The sequence below is a fragment of the Lipophrys pholis genome, assembly GCF_963383615.2.
Source record: "Lipophrys pholis genome assembly, chromosome: 13".
Classification (NCBI taxonomy): domain Eukaryota; kingdom Metazoa; phylum Chordata; class Actinopteri; order Blenniiformes; family Blenniidae; genus Lipophrys; species Lipophrys pholis.
Window position 1 is genome coordinate 9,851,735 of NC_137632.1, and position 22,079 is coordinate 9,873,813.

The 22,079-nt window shown below is 42.1% G+C and overlaps 1 protein-coding gene and 1 long non-coding RNA gene across 2 annotated transcripts; one reads left to right on the plus strand and one right to left on the minus strand.

The window, feature by feature from the left end:
- Positions 1 to 5,335, minus strand: LOC308119171. The gene is made up of 3 exons (XR_013935933.1): positions 5,062 to 5,335; positions 2,989 to 3,214; positions 1 to 1,192 (listed from the first exon to the last, which is right to left on the minus strand). It is a non-coding gene; the product is annotated as an uncharacterized lncRNA (long non-coding RNA).
- On the plus strand, positions 3,149 to 21,745 carry rftn2 (raftlin family member 2; the record flags this gene model as incomplete). Its single annotated transcript, XM_080479021.1, has 9 exons — positions 3,149 to 3,287; positions 16,412 to 16,592; positions 17,419 to 17,527; positions 18,030 to 18,204; positions 18,284 to 18,502; positions 19,566 to 19,672; positions 19,781 to 19,884; positions 19,971 to 20,037; positions 21,530 to 21,745. The coding sequence occupies 9 exons, from the start codon at positions 3,149 to 3,151 to the stop codon at positions 21,743 to 21,745; spliced, it is 1,317 nt and encodes a 438-aa protein (XP_080335147.1).
- Between the last annotated feature and the right edge of the window lie 334 nt (positions 21,746 to 22,079).

The window sequence follows — 22,079 nt, forward strand, 5'->3', positions numbered from 1 at the left end:
GTGGAGGCAAGACAGCTTTAAATTCACACAGAAATGTTACAAACACAGAAGCTCAAAACAAGGAAAGAGAGAGGAAAACAAGAAAGAAATGAAGATCAGTGCCGTCAGCAGGGGGTAGTTTAGTCAGCGTGTCCTCGTGTCACACTGTCCGGCGACACTGAGGCGGTGCTGCGCGACTCAAACTCTGCCTGCTGTTACGAAGCAACGTCCGGAGCAGGGAGGTGGAACGCCACGCTGACCTCTGACCTCCGACCCCAACCGAACCCCGGGAGGAGAACGGAGCAGACGGCCGCAGCTCTGCAGGAAGCCTCGTTACCTCAGGACACAGTTCTCTGCTGTCAGCGGTTAAACCGCGACTCTGCGTTTGATCTGAAGCCTGATCACATTCAGGAAACACCTGAATGCTTTTTATTGGAAAAAATATGTAATTTAATCTCTCGTATTTCCTTTCCTTTTTTTTTTTTTTATAAAGTGTGACTTTCCTTTGCTTTCATGACATTTCATGTCATGTGACAGCGTTAATTGAAAAGAACCCATTAAGTTCAATAACTTGTCTAAAACAACATACAGACTCTACATAGAAGATTTCAAATAACTCAAACCAAACTTAAAATACATCTTATATCAGACCCAAAAGCACTGCAGCGAACGAAAGTGACAGCGAGCAGCTCAATAATATCTTTTTTAAAAACGTCGCAAAACATCAGCAAACAAACTCAAAATGCTACAACAGCCTCTAATCAACCTCACAGATCCAAACAGACAAACAATAACAAAAGAGAATGACCATAAATACTCTCAAAATACAGATTTTCTACCTCAGAGTGATGAAAAACAAACTTAAAAACCGTCTTAAAGAAAGACCACAAAAAGCTTTTAAAATAGCCGGAAGAAGATTAATTAAAGGAAGAAACATAGTAAAAGTTTACATTTAATGAACCCGAATCTGCATTAAATGTCTCAAAATAAGTTCAACTATATCTGTTATGTCAAAAAACACTCTTAATTCATAGAGACAGAAAACTAAAAATCAGAGGCAGTGGTGGCCTAAACGTTAGAGAAGCGGGCTTGGGATCAGGAGTTTGCAGGTTTGATTTCCACAGCAGGCAAGTCGTCACTGTGGGTCCCTTGAGCACAACACGTGACCCCCATCAGCTCCCCAGAGCGCCACAATGCCGCTGCTCATCGCATCCTAGATTAATGCAGAAGAAAAATCATTTTGCCAAGAGGATTAAAAGGTGCTGATACATACAGTATTTAGTAGAATTTAATATATGGAGCATGAACTCATTGGTTTGAGGGCCTGAAAGAAGTCAGGGGATTCGACAACAAGCTTTTCAGAAGTTTTTCCCTATTTTTTTTAAGGTTGAATCAGTGAAATAAAAGTTAAAGTTTTAAGGTGAAAGGAATCCGGAAAACGAGTCCATAAAAGGTAAGAAAAAAAGAAAAGACAACAACAAACAAACAGTGTGGCACTGGTTTCGTCAGTAAACACTCAAACATCAGGAGGTCTGCGGTCATTAAACTCAAAACTTCCAACAAAAACTCAGAAACGTGAAGTCTGTAAAATTTACCCGCCACCAGACCGGATGTGACATTCGTGGGATTTCAGGATGAAAGCATGGTCGTTAAAGACTATTTTATTTAGTTTTACGTTTTCATTTATTATTTTGTAAAACAACGCACCAAAGTTGTTTTTTATGTGCAAAACAAATATATTACACATTTTTATCAAGATCCTGCAGAATTATAGAGGAATGCAGGACCTTGGGTTTGTCAATATCAATTGAGGAGGGAACAAAGATATTAAACACACACACACACACACACACACACACACACACACACACACACACACACACACACACACACACACACACACACAGTCTCATTATTGATGTGATAAATATGTTATTTCACTTTTGAGTGACAGGGATTTTCACGTTGGCTATTCATTGGATAATTCAAGATCCCGATCTATGTTTTATACTGTTTTATCCAACTGAGGGTCATGGGGGTTGGAGCTCAAATGCATGTTTTTGGATTATGAGAAGAAACCAAAAGGAAACCTGTGTGTGCCCTGGGAGAAAATGCAAACTTCACATGAAAACGTCCCTGAAGCCTGGATGGAAATCTCAATGTCATGAGGACGAGTACAAACCAACGTGGTGTTTTTCCTACCTGAATTCTAAATGGGGCCATTCCTAATATCCGGGAATATTAGGAGAGAGTATTCCATTAGTAAAGCACTCACATCTCACAGTGAGCGGTTCAAGTAATGGTTCAAATAATGGAATTTCTGTGTGGAGTTTACATGTTCTCCCTGTCTGTATGAGTTTCCTCCGGGTCCTCCGGTTTCGTCCCACAGTTCACAAATATGCATGTGACATTATTTGGTGACCCTAAATTGCCCCTTAGTGTGAATGTGTGTGTCTGTCTGTGTTCCAGCATGGAAGATGGAAGGATGGATCAGATGGTCGCCCAAAAGGTTTTTGCAAGAAAACAAAGTTTTATCTTTCATCTTTAATTGATTACTTTGATTGCATTCATTTTAACACTTTGCATTTCATCTGAATAACCTTGACAGGAGTTTCTTTTCAAGGTGAGTCGTTTTTAAACGCGCTTTATGGATAAAGTTGAACATTTCTTTAGAATTTTTGTTGAAAATTAAATTTTTGAGTCAATAGAAAAACTGTCTGACTTTCAAATAAAACACAAGATTCTGATCATCATCATAATATAATTGTTTTAAAGGCCAATTCATTAGATTTTGGAGGGGTTTCGTGTCGAAGTCTGAAGCGGAAGTGGTATTATATCCAGCTTGTTGGTGGAGTGAAACTTTCCTCCGGGGAGCGCGCTCCTCCCCTCCCCTCTCCCCGGCAGCGGCTCACTTCAGTCGCACACTTTTCGAGCAGCGACCGCTACTTGAATCTCTCCTCCGCTTCACTTAGAAAAAAAAAAAAAAAAAAGCTTAAAAAAACAACTTACCGGCTTCATTTAGTCTTGGCTTGCCCCAGAGCTCGAAGCGGGTCCCGGAGGCGGGATGGAGCGGTCCGGGTGAAGTTGGGGAGAAAGCCCGTTTGTTTTCCGCCGCAGCTCCGGAGCTCCCACCGCGCTCTCAGAGCCGCTGCCCCCCGCCTCGGAGGCCATGGGCTGCGGCTTACGGAAACTGGAGGACCCGGAGGACAGCAGCCCCGGGAAGATCTACTCCACCCTGAAGAGACCGCAGGTGGAGACCAAAACCGACACCGTGTATGAATATGTGCTGTTGGACTTCAGCTTGGAGGGTAAGCACGCGTTGATCGCCATTAATCGATTAATCGATCATTTTGAGGATCGAAACAACTTGTCTGATACTGATATTTCACACATTTTCCATCCTTTTATTTTTTTTTATTTTTTAAAAGTACTCTATATCAGACATCGATTTTTTTAAATAATTATTTTAGCAGTTATTTAAATTAATTATAAGTATTTACATCTTCTTGCTCCTTTTGAGCATTGTTTTTTTGTTGTGTTTAACATATATTTCAACTTGCTGTTTGTTATATGTTCCAAATAAAAATAAACAACAACTAAACACTGAGATCATTGGTTTAGTGAGAATCCCAACAAGAGAATCAATAACAAGCTTCTGCTTGATTTGCCGCCATGTGGATTATTTATATTTACAAACATCCCATTTTAAAGTAAAGCCGATAAATTCATCCTATTCTTGTTTTAAAGAGTGTAAAACGTGTCTTTAATCAACTGCAAATAACTGCAAAAACGTCTGACTAGTTAAATCATGGAAGTACATAATAAAGAAAATAAATATTTATTATTGGTGCCTTTCCATGTAATTCGTTTGATTAATATTGAGTTTTTTTTAAGAAAGCTGAAAAAATTCAATGTCTGCAATTTGAAAGAAAACTTTTCTATCTAATGCTTTAAAACAAGAGGTGCACAAAAATGTGTTTTTTGTGGTTCTATTATCCGACATAGTGGAATCAAGTCATAGAAAACACGAACAGAAATGACTGTGGGATGAACTGATTGGAGCCACCGAAAACGCAACTTTTTGAAAACGCTCTTGCTGGGAATCGGGGGGGGGGGACGCAAGTTTTTCTGAAACACTGCTGCGAGTGCACGTGTGCGCCACAGCGGTAGTGAATCGTTCTTTCGCGTATGCGCAAGTAGACCGACAATAACAACAATGGCGGCCTCCAGAGCGTCCATTTTCATGTAGACACGAAACGTTTCTGAAACCTTTCCACTTGAAACGCTGTCGTGTAAACGAGGCCTCAGAAGTGTCCCTGAATGCCTCACCCTCGTTGCTGCTTCACTAAACCATCAGCTGGAAACTGAATGTCTTTTTTTCTTCTTCTTCTTTTGCTTCTAAGAAAAATTATAGTGACATTTTCACAACGATCCCCGGAAAACGTCTGAAATCGTAGTTTGCGTGCCAGGCCGCCCGCTCGTTGATGCTGAGTCTCTGTAATACAACCGAGCGCACATGCATGAAGGAAACGGTAGAAATTGGAGCGTTTAATCTGCTTTTACTTGTTCTTTTCTTGTCGTATAATCCAGATGATGGTGGAGTAAATGACAGTTGGGGGAAGCACTGGTAAATTTATGAGTGAGCAGCACAAACACTGTGAAATCCTCCGTTGTTATTATTGTCCATCTACTCACACACGTGCCGAAAAAAACGTAGCGTTTCAGAAAAGTTGTTTTTACATGAAAACCAGTATGTTTTCTAAAAAGTTGCACCCTGGAAACTGATAAGGAAAAGTGTATATTTCTGTGAAAACAAAGTGAAAGTTTACAGTTTTCACTTGAAAATGTTGTTCAAAAGAGGCCAAAGTTACCTGACATCATTTATTACACTAAAATAAAGAACAAATTTGAAAAGTTGCTGTTGATTTGTATCTCATTTGAAGTGAAATCAGTAATATTGTGAACAACAGGATATGACTGTAAACCGGGTAAAGTGTTGAAATGTAAATCTGGACTTGACCTTCTAATTTACGTTTTCTTTACGTTTAAACGTTTGTTTTAAAGGAAACTCCTGTCACGAACCTCAATGTCGGCTGAACATCTCACATTTTTCTTAAAGTGCCTCCTGGTTCCGTCTTCTTCATGTCACATTCTTCTGTTTTAGGAGCTTTAAAATGCTCCTAAATTCCTGCCACCCTTGTAAAATGCTATAAAAGTCAGACCGGGTCTAAATCACTGTTTGAAATCCAGAACTCGCTTGTTAAGGTTGAGTTTAAAGCTGTTTTCTCTCGTCATGTAATGCGACGGCATTGAACTCCAGACTCTTCCTGGTGACAGAGCTCTCTTCATTCAGCCTGTGGAGAATTAGGTCAACCAAGGTTGTTGTTTTTTTTTTTCTCTCTCTCTCTCTCTCTCTCTCTCTCTCTCTCTCTCTCTCTCTCTCTCTCTCTCTCTCTCTCTCTCTCTCTCTCTCTCTCTCTCTCTCTCTCTCTCTCTCTCTCCTGCCGTCGCTTGTCGCCCGTTCCCTCATCACACGCCTTCACACGCCTTACAACACCACACATTCAGGAAAAAAAAACAAAACTATTAGAATAAAACACCTGCTGTCATTCGGAGTCTAATTTGAACATGTGCGATAGTTTTTTTTTTTTTTTTTTTTTTCTTTTTGAGGATAATTGCTGCATCTGGTCCCGCCGACCGGCTGCTTTCACTCTGACCTATTTGGAAGGAAATGGTGATTAAGTTCTGAATGGGAGCCGAGGATGTGAAACGAGCAGGGCGACGCACCGACGGGTCGGAGGAGGAAAGAGCTGCTGTGACGAGGTCAAGGAGGCAAAGCGCTGGCTCGGGCCTCAGAGGGCCCCGGTCACGTCTTAATAAGGCCATCACGTACCGGGGCCGTGATCAGTAAATGACACAGAAATGTCAACCCAATGTGAAACCAGCAGATATTTAGAATCAAAAGTACTCTGACTGGCGGTGATGATGCGCTGAATACGACACGGTCCTCCCAAGAGATAAAGAGATAAAGGAAGCAGAAGCGATGTTGGGAAGGAAAAACTCAATTTTAAGAGGAAGAAAGCCTTTGCAGGGCCCGGCTCAGAGGTGGAGGCTTTCTGTCCTGGTTGGGGTGAGGGGACTAGAAGGAGAGAGGAGGACAGGACCGAGACGGGGAGCAGCAGGCAAGAAGACATAAATCCACTCGCTGCAGACAGATGAGGGCTGGAGGTACAGACCAGGAACTTCCAGCGCCACTGTCAGAGGGCAGGAAAGAGAGCATGAACCACGGGAGAGAGACCAATGTTGGTGACACGTAATAGTGAAACATGAGTGAGAAAGGAAAGAAGTGCAGTGTGGGTCCTCCAGCAGTCTCAACCTATGGCAGCTTCACTAGAAAGTATTACAATAGTCGTCTCTGGAAGTATCAAATGCATGGAGTAGATTCTCGTCGTCACTCTGAGTCAACCTGTTCCTGATTTTAGAGACATTACGCAGGTTCATAACGGCAGACTTGTTGATTGTGGGAGTCAAACATTAAATCCTGAACAGAAGTAGCTCTCCGGTGTCTCTCAGATGTCCTGGGCCAAGTATAAGACTTCTGTTTTATCCGAGTTCAGAAGCAGCTACTTTAAAGGTCCAAACATTCTCAACCCTAAAGGTACACGGACCGATTCAGCACAGGTGTAATTGGGTTTGTTTCCAGGGAGTTTGTGAAAGTGTAGGACGTGGAGTAATGCCACTGTTGACCTGTGCTCTCTGTGAGGAGATGTTTTATTTTTAAATACCAGATCAGTGGCTGGTTTTCATGAACCCATGACTCACTGCTGAGGACAGAGTCAGACGTATGTGTCTTCTATTTCCACTTGGAGGTTCTTGTGCTCCCATGTCAAAGATACAAATCTTAGTGATACGATGGTGCTCCATGTTTGTTTTTTAAAATGGGATTAATGACAAACACACACATTGCTGAATAAAGTAGCTTGATGTTATGCGGCGTATTCATTTATAGTGATGTTACCATCGTTACTTGTCTTATTCTGGAGTAGTCATGATTATTCATACACAAAAAGTCGTGATTTACAGTAATTTACATGTTTGTAGTTGTGATTTGTGAAATTATAGTGTTTGTTTATGTTAGCTCATAAATAATTGGTGGTATTTAGGTAAATTCTTTGGGGTAAGAATTTGAATGATCTTATCTGAATATGATGGTCGTTCATAATGATTTCACTGCATAGAGTGGCAGTTTGGTTTGACTACTGTGAAACTGCATTTAAACAATGTAGTAGCAGTCTGTGCTTCTTTGATTTAATTATACGGTAATTCAGTGTTTATTCACAGTAAAAGGTAGGTTTAGTCAATTTTACAGTAATTAAACAGATTTCATTCATTTTGTACTTTCCAATAAGCGTATGTTGAGTATTACAGTAACTAAAGTGTTTGTAGTGGTGACTTTTAGTAATTTGATTATGTAATAGTTCTCTACTGGATTTTATTTGGATATAGTATGGTTAGTTATATTTAGTTGTAATTAATTGTCATTCCCCAGTATGTAGAAGCAGTTTATGGTAGTTTATGGGGATGAAAATTGAATGGTAGTTTACTAAGCAGCTGTAATGATCAATGGCGATTTAATTGTAAGTGATAGGAATTCTTAGTTGTTTGAAGGTTTTATGGAAAATTGTATATTTTTATTTATAAGGCAGGTTCAGTTAAAACATTTCTATCAAATCTGATAGTGAACAAAAGCAGTAGAAATCCAATCAACTATATATAAATGCAATTTTTGTACGATTAACTGTATGCGATGGTAGTTTGTGTATACATTGGTATTCACTGTACTTTTATGTCGGAACGGTGCAGTTTCAATCAAATCTTCTCTGAAACAAGAGCCACAATGCACACATTGTCAGTGATCACAGCGTGTATTAGTAACTAAAATACATTTGAACGTGTGAGAGTCTTGAATGGAGGAAGGGTTTCCATCGCAGCATCACACTATAAGTGCAGTTTCACACTATTGAGTGTGAAACTGGATTTCAGCGTTGAGGGCCGCCTGTCTTCTTGGATTCACGTCATTGTCGTTTCCCGGAAACGTGCAAACATCTGACACAGTGCGGAGCTCCAAAATTGGCTCGGTCGAAGATGTCTGGGAGTGATTCCAGTCTGGAGTAGCTCATTGGCTGGATCCTCTTTCATGAAGAAAAAAAAAAAGAAGTGGAATCTTGGAATCTTTCTGCGAAATTAATCTCGAGAGGATTCACTGTGAAACGGCCTGTATTTCCAATTTACACCTTCATCACATGAATGAGACTTCATGAAGACGTGTGGACACCTGAACAGGGGGTCTATGCATAAATTATCCTTAATGGAGCAGCGAAAAATGTAAAAGAAGCTGGAAATAAATACATTTTAATGCTAGATAACTAATCTGTGCACATACAGAAAGCGCCCATTTGATGGAGTTATCAAGGCTGATTTATTTGGAAAAGTTATTTAAATAGCACTACTAAATGAAACTGAAATTCAAAGTCCTTTAAGAAATAAAGAATAAAAATGAAGATATTGCAAAACAGGAGTTGAAGGTGCAGGGCGGCATGAAATGCACCATTGTGTTATTGAAAAGCAGCTGCAAATAGAAAGGTCTCCAGTCTTTGTTTAAAAACCCAGAATCATCGTCTGTAAACCTGCTTTGCTGCCAAATTTAAATCAATGACAAATCCTCAAGAACACTGGATTCAGGCTTCGTTTTCCAAAGGACTTCAAGATGTAATGACGACAAAGCTGGCAGCATACGGACAGATTTACCCCCCGACAGTCCACGTGTGTCACAGAAGAAGCAGAAAAAAACGCTAAAAGCTCTTGAATAATCCAGGATTTCTGTCTTTGTTGGTACATTCCTGATCAGCACCTGGGCTGCAGATGTCCGATGGTGTGCACGCGTCTGTTTATCTTCTGAATATCTGAGCTAGTTTACTAAATCCTGCTCATCATCATCCTGGATTACAAAATATAAGTGAAATAATCTAAAACGGTAGATCCCAAGCTGGGGTCCTCCCCGATTGGGCTTCAGAACTCTCCTCTGAGATTTACTAATTTATGTTTCCTTAGAAAACCAGAATAAGACACTTAGTAGAATCTATAGTATACTCGGGGAAACAGCGGTAGGTGTGTGAGGCAGTGTTTGGCTTCACTGTGATTATTTAGTAAAGAAAAAGGCTCCAGGGGAAAACAGAGGACGACTGCGGTCACTTCCGATTACCTGGAACCTTTTCAGTGTTGTAGTCCCGCATAAACGACTCAGGTCCTTGAGGGTATTTTGTGCTCTAATCCCGCTCTGTAATAGAGGCTTCCAGTTCAGCTCTGACGTGATCCGATATGATTCCTTATCGATTAGATTGAGAAAAAAAAACAAACCCAAACAGGCCAAGAACTGGTGTCACGTCTAATAAATTGAATCTGATTCCTGGTTAAAGGACACCGCTGCCTCTCCTTGGAACGATGAAGCGTTTCTGGGGCAACGTCTATCTCCCAGTGCTCAGTCAGCCTGGCCTGATTTCAGTCCTACTTGAGGGGAGATTGGACCTGCAGCCCGAGGCGCCACATCGGAATGTCTAATAGCTGACAGTTCCTGAGCTGAGTGCTATATATATATATATATATATATATATATGTGTGTGTGTGTATATGTCTTACCTTGTAATAGCCATGATGGGGCTGCACAATTCTTTTGTAGTTTATTGATTTTCTTATGTGATGTCAATATCCATATTGCAAAAGACTGACTGGAATGCCATTAATTCTATATTCCCATGAGCTCTGTATTGATGCTCTGCATGTCAACATAGTTAGCCAATCAGATGGAGCCCGGCAGCCCGGAATTGCATTTATAACAAATCTTATTTAAAATATGTCATATTTCACTCTTATTTTAAGATTTCAACATTTTGTCATACGTGGTGATAACTCAGGACGCTCCCGACTATTCGGCAGAATGGTTCAGCCTCCATGTTGTTACTAGTCTGAGCCAGAGATGTTGGTCGACTGGTGTTTTGTCTAAGTAAGAGGTCGTGCGCTGGCCTGTAGTCGGACCTACGTTGCTGTCAGATTGCAGTCCGCCTAAATGCCGACCTCCAGAGAACTGACGGAGAAAAGAGTCGCGTACGTCAGCACGAAAGGAGAAAAAAGGAAATTGAACAAAAGCAAATAAAGACGATGAGGAAACTGCTTAGTGAAACTCTTGAGAATGTAAATAATGGTGGGGACCAGTCGTGTTTGGTGTACGTTTTGGGTTAGAAGTGTAATATCCCTGTAGTTTGGATGGAAGGCACAGAGAAATTAAAATCAGTGTTTGCATAAGTGTTTACATTTGATGTTGACCTAAATATCGTGTAGCAATGAATCACAGCTCTATTTGTCTTATCACCTCTTCAGCAAAAAATCCCAAAACAAAACATGCAGGTGTTTTTTTTTTAATTTAGTTTTACTTTGTTTGAATAATAGCTTTTATTAAAAGTCACAAAAATTGAATGGAGTTATTACGTCCGCCAAGGATGTAATAAAATCGTTGGCATATTTTTATACGTTTTGTACGTCTGTCAGCAAGATTATGTCAAAACTACTGCACAGATTTGGTCTAAACTTTCACCACAGATGGATATTAGGCCACGGAGGATTCCCTTCCATTTTGGAGGCGATCCGGATCCTCTTGGCGGACGTCAGAAATCTCTGACTGCTCTTGTTTATAAGTAAGGCTGGGAAGTTAATAAAGTAGTGGAATTCATCGAAGCGAATTTCGGGATATGTTTACCTTGTTACAACTTTAAACACGTGGACGAGGCAAGAAAGAAGGCGATGGATGGACATTGGGCACTGTTTAGTCCCGTTTATGTTTGTAACCAAAGAGTTTGTGAACCGACACTGCCTGAGGCCAGACGCCAGGTCTGACAGAGAAGTTCTTCTGTTTGTAAATCCATGTCTATCCAAGTCGGGCTTCACGCTGGTACGTCTGAACCAGACCATAAAACCAGATCCCATAAAGGGGTTTCTGTGTGCAGAGGCTGTTTGACGTTAAGTACTACAGTATATGCTCATGGCCATTGAGATGAACCCATAATACCGCTGATGTGTTGTTGCCAGGTTGGTTGTGAGCTTCTCTGACCCGTCCCAGTTGTGAAAGAGGAGATCCGATTGCCACTGGTGCTTATTATCTCCAGAGCTCGGAGCTTTGTCGCTAATCTCTGATGGTCCTGCAGGATTATTTCAGATTAAACTGAGTATTCTAGGTATTAGTTTTAAAGGAGATTTCAAGGGCAGTGAAATTCGGTAAAAGCCTGAAAACTTAAGAATCATTACCTGGGGACAGAATGTGTCTCATCCACTGACAACCAAGTCGGCCATTGTTGTTATTGTCCATCTACTTGCACATGTGCAGTAGAACCATTTACTATATGCATGGTGCGCACACGCAATTGCAGCATTTCAGAAAAGTTGTTTTTGCCCCATTTCCATGGAGACAGAGTCGGAGCATTTTTGCAAAGTTCCATCTTGGGAGTCATTTTCAAAAAGTTGCATTTTCAGTGGCTTTGAACACCATTACCGTGTGAACAGACCCCCAAAACAGATGAAAAGTTTTCTGTATTCCCTTGAAAACGTTGCCTCACATTTGAACCGCTGTTTCGTAGCAAGGTTCGAGGCGATAGATTGTTTCTTTTATTTGATGAGAGGTACATTTGATTTGGATTATCTAAGTTCTTGGAGGATGTTCACTGGAATTTCAGGACTTCTCATCCTGCTCCTTGTATTTTCTCCTCCTCCTTGTTGCCGGGCAGTTTTCTCCTTTTCACACCTTCACACATGGGCTCATAAAATCCATCTTGTTGGGCTCTTTCGTCCCTTTCACCTCCCCCTTTCTCAGCTCTGTCACCCCTCCGGTTCCTCCTGTGCTGGTCCTTCCTCCTCCTCCTCCTCCTCCTCCTCTCTTTGGTTTTTCTCCCACAGCCCTGAACAGAGGCCTCAGTGTGGATCTGTGGGGTGATGAAGGGGGCGCGAGGCTGCTACAGAAGCCTTGTTTTAGAGGTGTGTTTGTCCTCGTGCCAGCATTTAGAGTCCCTACAACCGTCACTCTTTCATACTGGCTTCCAAGGTGGAACTGTTCTTTCATGCGCACCTCCGCCGTGGTAAATAGTTTTTCCGTTCATGCGCGAGTAGCAAATATGGCGGCCTCCTGAGTGGTATGACTACCAGTTCGTATTGTAGTTTCTTAGTTTGGATTCACCCATACGAGCATCCAATTTGTCATCTGTCCATATGAATGTCGGGTACTTTAGATTTTGTTAATGCTTATAGCGTATTGTTCTCTGCGCACGTGTCTGTGGTTTCATTACAAAAACAAGCAACAGCGCCCTCCCGTGGCCCAGCTTACTAACTGCAATGTTCTCAGTGTGTGCGCTGCTGCAGTATGAATGCAACACTTTTCTTTATCGGACAAGTTGTTTTCCCTTGGAACCTTCTCATGTAAACGGTGCCTAAGGCTCTGTTTAAACAATGTTTTCAAGTGAAAATGGAAAACTTTGGGTTTTCTGATTATTACACGACAACAGTGTTTTGGAACCACTGACATTTTTAAAACGTCGTTTTGAGATTTTCAGTATGTAAGCATACGCGTAAACCATGATCATAGTATTGCCCATGTAATGTCTTTCAGTTCCCTTGTAGACTTTTCTGAAATGCTGCAAATGCGCATTCACACCATGGACATAATAAATAGTTCTGCACATGCAGATGGACACTAATGACAATGGCGGCCTCCAGAGTGTCATGACTCCTCGTCCATATTCTCCTGGGACTTGGTACTTAATAATCTAACTTTGTTGTCTGTCCATGCGAATGTCCATGTACTTGCCATTTTTACCAAACAACAGTGCTAACCTGTGGCCTGGCATGCTGACTACATTGTTTTCAGCTATTCTGCCATCACGGACATTGCTTTCACATCGTTGCCTTATAAATGCAAAACTTTTCTCAAAATGCCAAACGATGCATTTTCGCTTGAAACGTGTTAACGGGGCCTCACGTGTTGTTTGCTGCTTTGCAAGCTTTAACAACAATACCTTGTTAAAGCCAGAGTTGTGGCTAACAGCTATTTAAACTGTTAGGTTGAGCACATCCGGCTTGTTCGCAAGATAATGTTATTTATGTTAACAGATTAGTTTGTGGGTACCCATCAGCCACGATCTAACTAACCGAGCCACCACGGGTTGAAGCGGACTTCCGGCTTCGGTCTGGACCAATCAATGAACTGTGTTTTCTTCTTTACTTCTTTTCTGGTCAGTGTTTGTTTTGGGCGACAGCGCCCCCAAACGAGCAGCTGTTGTAATTGCGTGACATTGTCCAGGCGGTTTGGTCGGGCCTCAAAAGTGAATGTGAACGCCACCGGAACCAAATGAAGGCGTGAAAATGATCGGCTCCCCTCCCTCCCAAGTGAACCGAGTCCTGGATTATCCGAATTTGAAAGGCCCCTGAGATGTTTGCAACGCCCTGCGCTACTGTTTGTGGTCGTCTGTGACCACCGCTCGTCATCTTGAACTCTAAATACCAACTCTTGGCCCCCGTATTTCTCTTGGCCGCGGTGACCCTGCAGCTGCAGCATGTGTTAAATTTAAATTCACCTCGAGCGTTTGGTGTTTAAGCCCACAGGAATGCCACTGAGCGGTGGCACTGTTTGCTGCGCGCTTCATTCAGACTCCTCGCTCTCTTCATGGGAGTCGGGCAGACAGTCCATTCAGAGGCTGCAGGGACCCTCAGCTGAGTGCGTATCCAACCCCCAATGATCTCTGGGGTGTTTGTTTGTGAGAATGTGGGGGGTTGTAACTGAGGAATGCTCTTTAACACACACACACACACACACACACACACACACACACACACACACACACACACACACACACACACACACACACACACACACACACACACGGAATGTGGTTTCCATTCCTTCAGAGGACCCTCTGTTAAATCTCAGTGTTTTAGTCTGGTCTGCTCTGTGTAATAGTCTCATATCAGATATTATTTTACTGATTCATGTGATGTTTATATTCTGCATAAAATCTCAGTATCACATGTATGCACAATGAAATAGCAATAAAGACCATGTTGGTGATGGCATGTGTGAGGGACAGTGTGTAGAAGTAGAACACGATGGGACCCAGCAGCGAACCCTGAGGAACCCCACAGGTGACTGGATAAGATTCAGAGCTGGAACTTCTGATGGAAACATGTTCTGCTCTGTCCGGAGTCGATACTTAGAACCAGTTAGAGTCTGAGGGAGTGCGGTGTTGTCATGTAACCTGTAGAGGAGGATTTTCAGCTTTGTCAGTAGTGATGGGAATTGCTGCTCTTTCAGGAGAGTCAGTTCTTTTGTCTCAGCACACCCCCCAAAAAATCTGCCTCATTCTTTTTACAAGTGGCTCCTCAGATGTTTCTGCTGCTTAAATTAATTTATTACCGCACATGTAAAATCTTATGTGAAATGAGTCACACATATACAAAATATTTATTTTACATTGTTGTATGTATTCAACATGGGCCAGAGCACTCCAATAAAAAAAATATTTCAAAGTCTTTAACTTCTTCATTTTTAGTTATTGTTTATTTTATTTTTTTCAGGGATACACTTCTGGGACCAAATTTAACAAAATAAAAATAAAAAAAAACTTTAATTTTAAGAAACTGCAAACATCTGGTTAGTTTTAACTTTTCTTCCAACTAAAAGACAAAATTTCAAAAAGCTGGGTTCTTATGTTAAAAAGAAAACGTTCACGTTTTAATGCTCTTAGTATTGCAATAGCTGCATATTTAGCCATAAATAACATATTTCTGTTTGAATTATGTGGCCACAGGGCAGAAGCACAAAAACGATTAAAAACACAAAGTTCAGTTACTCACACTTTTCTTTCATAATAGAAATACTGTCGATTTGAAGTTACAGAACGTCAGTGCCCGGTGCTTGGAAACCTTCTTTATCACCGTTCACACAATCTTCTACAAAATGTGTGTTGTGCACGTTGCGATTAATAGTGCAGCCCGAGTGAGTCTTAACTTCCGCAGTGTGAAAATGTAAACACATGAATGTCCTCACTACATGAGTAACACTCTGGTACACACACTTTGGTCTACTTCATGCCCAGTTTTTTTTTTTTTTGTTGTTTTTTTTTATACTGCCATCTTGCTTCTTCAAAACGGTTCCATTTGGCACGCTGCAGTCTTAAAATGCGTGAAAGTGATTAGTGTGTGCGTGCGAGCGAGCCTCAAACAGCGGCTCTTTGTGGGCACAGGAAGTCCGCTGATGGCCGCAGGTTTTTCCAGCCAACTTCAGACTCCAGCAGCCCACAAACAAACTGCTCAGCTCGGCCGGCTGACTCGCAGCCCATGAAATGTTTAACATATACAAAGGAATTCAAACACGCCAACAAAAAAAAAAACCTGACGACTGAATTTAATAGGCACCAAAACTGTTTTTATGGTTTAACCTTCCAATAAAAGAAGATTAAAGTTGTGTTCTGAAACGGGTTGAGGTGTTAAGAATCTCATCAATAGGAAATCCGCTTAGTTTACTCAGTTTTTCTTAAGATAAATACAATAGTCCAATATAATAAAGGCACTGTTGTAGGCAAAATGAGTTCATCCAAGCGAATTCTTATTTTTTGATGGAGTTTGAAAACGTTTCATTTTGCATTTTTTGGCGGAGCCGTATTCTCAGTTCACTCCTGACAACTTTACTTCACATATTTTGGTGGAACTCCTGACTAACTTTCCACTTTAAACACACAATACCCACAAACAGCCGCTTATCGGCCGAGTTGAAACGTCAAGGAACAGTTCAGGATCCTGGAAAAAAAAAACCCCAAATAGGGCAGTAATGAGCAAGATTTTATATCCGTACCTACTTTTTCCACTGAATCAGAGAGCATGTGACGCCTCCGCGAATCCAGAAATGTCCTTCACCGTTTTATGACCTTAGTCATGTTCAGGCCACCTGAATGAATTTAGATTATCTGGCTGTGGTATTCAGAAAAAAATGTGCAAAAAGTGAGGATTTCTCTAAGACAGTTCCTCAACATTATCGTTGTTCAAACTGCAGTGGCTTCCAAACAAAGCATCATATATTATTTTCTTCTTCAGAATTATGCAGCAAATTGTGTTGTATCACATAAAATCCCCGAAAAAATACATTTCATTTGTGGTTGTAATGTGACAAAATATGATAAAGTTCAAGGGGTATCAAGGTGGTACTTTTGCAACCCACTGTGTTTCTCTGCTTTGTGGTCATTTTTGAATATTTGCATGTATCTAAACAACTCAGGAGTTTTTTTTTTTATTTAAATTTTTTTAATTTTCTATAGAGTTTGATTGTGTGTCTCTGTCTGTGCAGGAAGTCGTCCCACCATCCAGTTCATATCCTCTCTGTCCGAGCTGCCTCAGGCCCTGCAGCCGTACTACACTCAAGGCTACGTGCTGACGGCCCTGCACCCCATCATCCTGTCGGTGGGCCGCAGCCGCTCGCTGCCCTTCAGCCTGCTGTACCGCGCCATCCTGGCCCGCCCCAGACCCAGGTACAACTCAGACCTCTAACCCAGTTAACGCGTACAGGAGAAACCCCCCCCCCCCCCCCCGTCCTGCTGTCGAGGAGGGCGACGATGAAAGATAGATGAAGCCAGCTACATATTTAATACTGACTGGAGTTCAGACCGGAGCGTCTGCAGCAGACGGGCGGGGGGCGGGGGGCGCCGTGTTTTTGGTTCCTGTGCTGTGACTTCTATTGGCTGGAAATCCACCTGACAACAGGGGTCCCTCCGCAGCCAATGAGGACATGGAGTGTGTGATCTCCCACATGAGAATGGTCGTCACAACACCACTGGGGAATATGTGAGCTCAGAATCCGTCTGCAAAAACACGGAAAAAAAAGATATGCAAATGTGTAACAAAATTCGAAATGGAAAAAAAAAACAATCATTCATAAAGAGACACGAAGCAGAAACACTGAATGATAAAGATCTAAAAAGACTGAAAACATCAAAATGACGACAAAAAGTGAAAATCACCAGGCTAAATAAAAGTATTCTAACAGGTTTGTCCTCTTGTTTCTGTAATATGTTTGGGAATTAGTCATGAGGGGGTCAACCTCCCTAGATTTGTCAACATCTGCTTGTTTTATTTAGAGAGTCAAGAGTTTGGCGACTCAAAAAAATCACCACACAGGCTTGAAATGGTTGCAGAAATGACCCCTGTGTGTGTGTGTGTGTGTGTGTGTGTGTGTGTGTGTGTGTGTGTGTGTGTGTGTGTGTGTGTGTGTGTGTGTGTGTGTGTGTGTGTGTGTGTGTGTGTGTGTGTGTGTGTGTGTGTGTGTGTGTGTGTGTGTGTGTGTGTGTGTGTGCGCAGTAAACAGACGGCCACCGGGTGTCACAGCGTGCCTCTGCTGAGGGTGGAGGAGTGGCCTTTACCTGGGGACTCGCTGACCAGCGACACAGTCCGAGCGCTCATCGACAGGGTGGGACATCTTTACCACAGATTGGGAAATTTGACTTTCGGGTGAAATTTATGGAAAACGTAAAAAGTGACGTTCTATCATTGAAAGTAGGACATCTAACCAGTGTGGGACGTGGCTAAAGGACGACCACTTCGATGTCTTTCCGTGACTCTTCCAGTCTCTCTGAATCTCGACCTGCTGATGACACTCTCCTGATGTCACATTATGACCAGCATGATGAGGAGGACTGTTCACATACCAGCTGCACGAAACGCTAAAGAATCATTAAATCTATTGACATGTGCATTCAAACTAATGGTGTCACATTAAGTCACATTAAGTTCAACTGTAAAGGTTATAGTGCATTTTAGGTTCCTCCTGAATTTCACCCAAAAGCCCAGTATCCCCGACGTTGCGTAAGGAGTGTATGATAGAATATTCTTACCCATAAAGTTCAGCTGTTTTAAATTAATAAAACATTGTTTGCTCCTCTCACGGGGGTTTCTCTGGTTTTGTGCTGCAGGTGAACAGCAGCGCTCGAGGGGGCGTTCGATTCGTTGGCTCTGTCCTCCAGCAGGTGAGCGGGGTCACTAATGGCAGAGTGCACAGTCCGAAGCGGGGCTGTCGGTCGCCCCCGAGGACGCCCCCGCTGACGCCGCCCGGAGACCGCGAGCTGGACGACAACACCTACAGTCCAGGTGAGACGCCCGGCGCTCCCGCGTCAGCCTCGTTCTCCACGCCTGCGGCTCAGACGGTGACTCTCTGCTCCTCCCCCAGACCTGCGGCTGCTCGTCTTCTTCCACTGCTGGGCTCCGGGCTGCGCTCCCCTGGACTCCCTGGCCTGTCAGTACCACCAGGGGGCGCTGTCCATGCGAGTCTCCAGGAAGGGTCCCATGGTCAGCGCCCTGGAGGCCGATTGGCTGGAGCTCACTGCCGCCTACTATCGCAAAGGGTGGTCTCTGGTGGACTCCTTCGTGTACTGGGACACGCCCAAAGGTGACTCCCGTCGCTGTCGTCATCAATTTAAACTTTCAAAATGAAAGTTTGTCATTTGTCACTTGGAAAACCTGGAAAAACAGACTTTAGAACCAGACCACAGTGGGGGGGGAGCAAAACGTGTTCACACCTGGACGAACCTCTCAGGTGAAACTGAATCAGAACCGGAGCGTGTTTGTGTGTGCGTGTGTGTGTGTGTGTGTGTGTGTGCGACGTTCTGCAGAGAAACAGGACGCGAGGCCGCCGAGGTCGCGGAGACGAATCTAAATTTAGGCACAGAGACGAAGGCCAAAACAGGATGTGACAGATTTTGATGTGAATCCTCATGAAGGGAGGAGAATCTGCTCCCAGCAGCTCAGCTCTGTTAAAAATATAGATTATCTCTGTCTTTCGGGTTCACTGTTCTGTATTGTTTTTGGGTGGAGACTCTTCAGTCAGCAAATCCTGATCAGTCTGAAACTCAATCCAAGAAAGAAAAAAAAAAAGCTGATCAAACGAACCCTGAAAGTTTTGGGAAAATAACTCGATTTGTTTTTCTTTTTTTTGAAGCATTTGTCTTATTTCTACAGATCCAGCTGTCGACCGACAGTGAGAAAGTTACTTCAAACTTAACTTTAAAATTTTACCTCAAAACCAGTGTAAACTTAATTTTTTAGTTAGCTATATACCATGTCACCATATCATGGAATAATTACAGAAATTGTGTTTAAGCTTGTTTAATCTTATCACCTGTTTAAAAAGTGAACTTAAACCATATAAATTGAGATCCTCCTGATTGATTGTTTTTTATTCTTTGTGTAGAACTCAGCGTTTCCATGAAGTTGAATGATTATCCTAAATGCAGCTCAGACGTTGCCCGAACATAAATCCTAAAACTAATATTATTATTAGTTTATTTTCAAACTCCTGTTGAATCAAATGGCCGTAATCGCTCAGCAACCTTTAATTAAAGCTCAGCTGGTTTAAAAGCAGCTGCGTTTTCATGAAATATGTGATTTTTGGTCACAAAGTGATTCCTAAGCATCTTCACCCGCGTGATAAGTCGCAGTTTTTGTTTTGGAAGGCGAGCCGGTGCCTCGATCGCTGGAGGGGCTGTTCGTGTACGAGGAGAGGAGCACCTCGCCGCCCGCTAACGACACCATCGTGGTGGAGCAGTGGACCGTCATCGAGGTCAGTGGACCAGCCGTCGGCGCGGTGGATTGCCCGACCAATCAGAGCTGAAATGAAGCATTGGGGGTTGCGGTCATCAGAAATATCCTTTGCCCCCCCCCCCCGCAGGGCTCCAGCGTGAAGACGGACTACGGGCCTCTGCTTCACACTCTGGCCGAGTTCGGCTGGCTGCTCACGTGCGTGCTGCCCACCCCCATCATCAGGCACGACAGGTACGGGCGGCGGCGCCACTCGTAGAGTCACTCCGTCTTTCATTTTTCCAATGTTTGTGACTGTTTGGTGCTGCTTGTTCCGCCAGTGACGGGAACCTGGCCACCAAGCAGGTGGTGTTTCTGCAGAGGCCCGTCAGAGGCCCGAGGACTCAGGTGAGACGTTTTAATCATCGAACAACCAATTTGTATGAAATGAAACGAGGTTTGTCCTTCTTTTTACAAGCCCATAGTTGTACCTGACAAGGTTTTCTTCATCAAATATAGAGAAATAATTCAACCTCAGTGGGTGATGAGCTCTTGAACTACACTGAGCGTTTTCACAGCTTTGCAATATATTATTATGATACCAACATCTGCATTTCTGCAGCTCGTAAAAGCCTGAATGAACCCCGAGACGTGGTTTCCATGCACTTTGCATTCACTCTCTGCTATTAAACAACGGCAGGTTGTTAAATCTGCAAGAAAAGTGTGATTAATTAGTGGATTTGAGTAACAAGAGCAGGAGAAAGAGTTAATGTGGGAGAACGCGTCTCAAAGCACAGAGACATTTATCGAGACGTTTACTACTAGTTAACATTATTGCACGTCACAGCGCATAAACGTTGCATATCTTCCCCAAATGTTTGTCATTTTTGAATATTGGGTTTTATTCATGATTTGGTTTCGTCTAATAGTTTTTTTGATCATAATCTCATTTATTATGTCCAGTAATTGAAAAGGCAAAATTTAATAATTTATAATTGATCAATTGGTTGTCATGAGGAAAGTTCCATCATTATGATGAATGAATGAGATTTATGAGGCGATGCTGCACCCTGGTGGACAAAGTCGGTGCTGCACCTTGACTGCAAACAAACGTTTCAGACTTTTAATGAGTTTGCTCTTTAAAACTAAATTAATTAAATACAAGACAAACAAACAGGCAAAGGTAAAGCAGTCGATAATCCACAAAGATTTTACATTTCGAATATAAATTAATCATTTGTGTCGACCATTTTTTCAGATTTTGTCCAAATGAGAGATTTTGTATCCACAAAAACAAAATACATTTAGGAATATTTTGATTAAATATTAAGTGCTAAATGGTATAAATTATTACCAACAAATTAAAACCAATCAGATAAATAAGTATTTTCAAGTTTTCATTACCGTCTCCATTTTATTCTCCAGCTGGCTTAAAAATCCAGAAAAACGTTATTTTGGAAAATGTTCCTCGAGTCATTTAACATTTTTAAGAATTATTTTCCTGTGAATGTAATTAGAAACTAAAGAATTTTTGTTTTAGTTCATCCATTTTTCTATATTATTATGTTTGAGACAAATAATTTAAAGATGAATGAGGCACTCATCCCTTTTCTTCACATTATTTGTTGAAGAAAAGATGAAAAAAACAATTACAATTTAATTTATCTTTTATATATGTAGTATTTTTCTTCTTTTATACCTCCTCTTGTATTTTGAATGTCCTCATTGTTATCATGTTGCGTTACTGAGTTGATCATTGATGCCAAACACTTTAAATAATGTATTAATGATGCACAAAACATTTAATCAATTATCACTTTCTTCTTTCTCTTTCTCATGGATTGACTGATCAGATCCTGCCCCACACCTTTACTTTAAATGTTGTGTTTTCGGTCTTCAGACTCCCCTCGTGCACGCCGACGTCTCCCCGCGCTCCGTCAGTCGCTCCGTCAGTCGCTCCGTCAGTAGCCCCGCCCCTCCGGATGACCTCTCGCCGGCCGCCGGGGGCATCGGGGGCTTCCCGGTGTTCGGGGGCGAATACCCCGGCGCCCTGTCGCACCTGGAGGAGGGGGGCTTCGAGCAGGAGGAGGGGAAAGCCGAGGTCACCTGCATGTAGGAGGAAGTGTAGACGTTTCGCGCAATGCTTTTTTTTTTTTTTTTTTTTTTTACCTAAACATAGAAGAACTCAGCACTTTTTGAAGAATTATTATTTAATTTTTTTTTAAATGAAGCCATAATGAGGTTTTAATGATCTTTACACATTAAAATCTTCTTTAAGTCGACTTGAGGAGCTCCTGACACTTAAAAACATGTTTTTGTTTCTTCAGTTTTGCATGAGGATCCAGTGTTTTTAAACATTTTGGCAGGTTTCTGATGCTAATATTGATATTTAGTTTTTTTTTCGTCCACCTAAATACAAAACTACAATCATCCTTTTAGTGGAAATAATT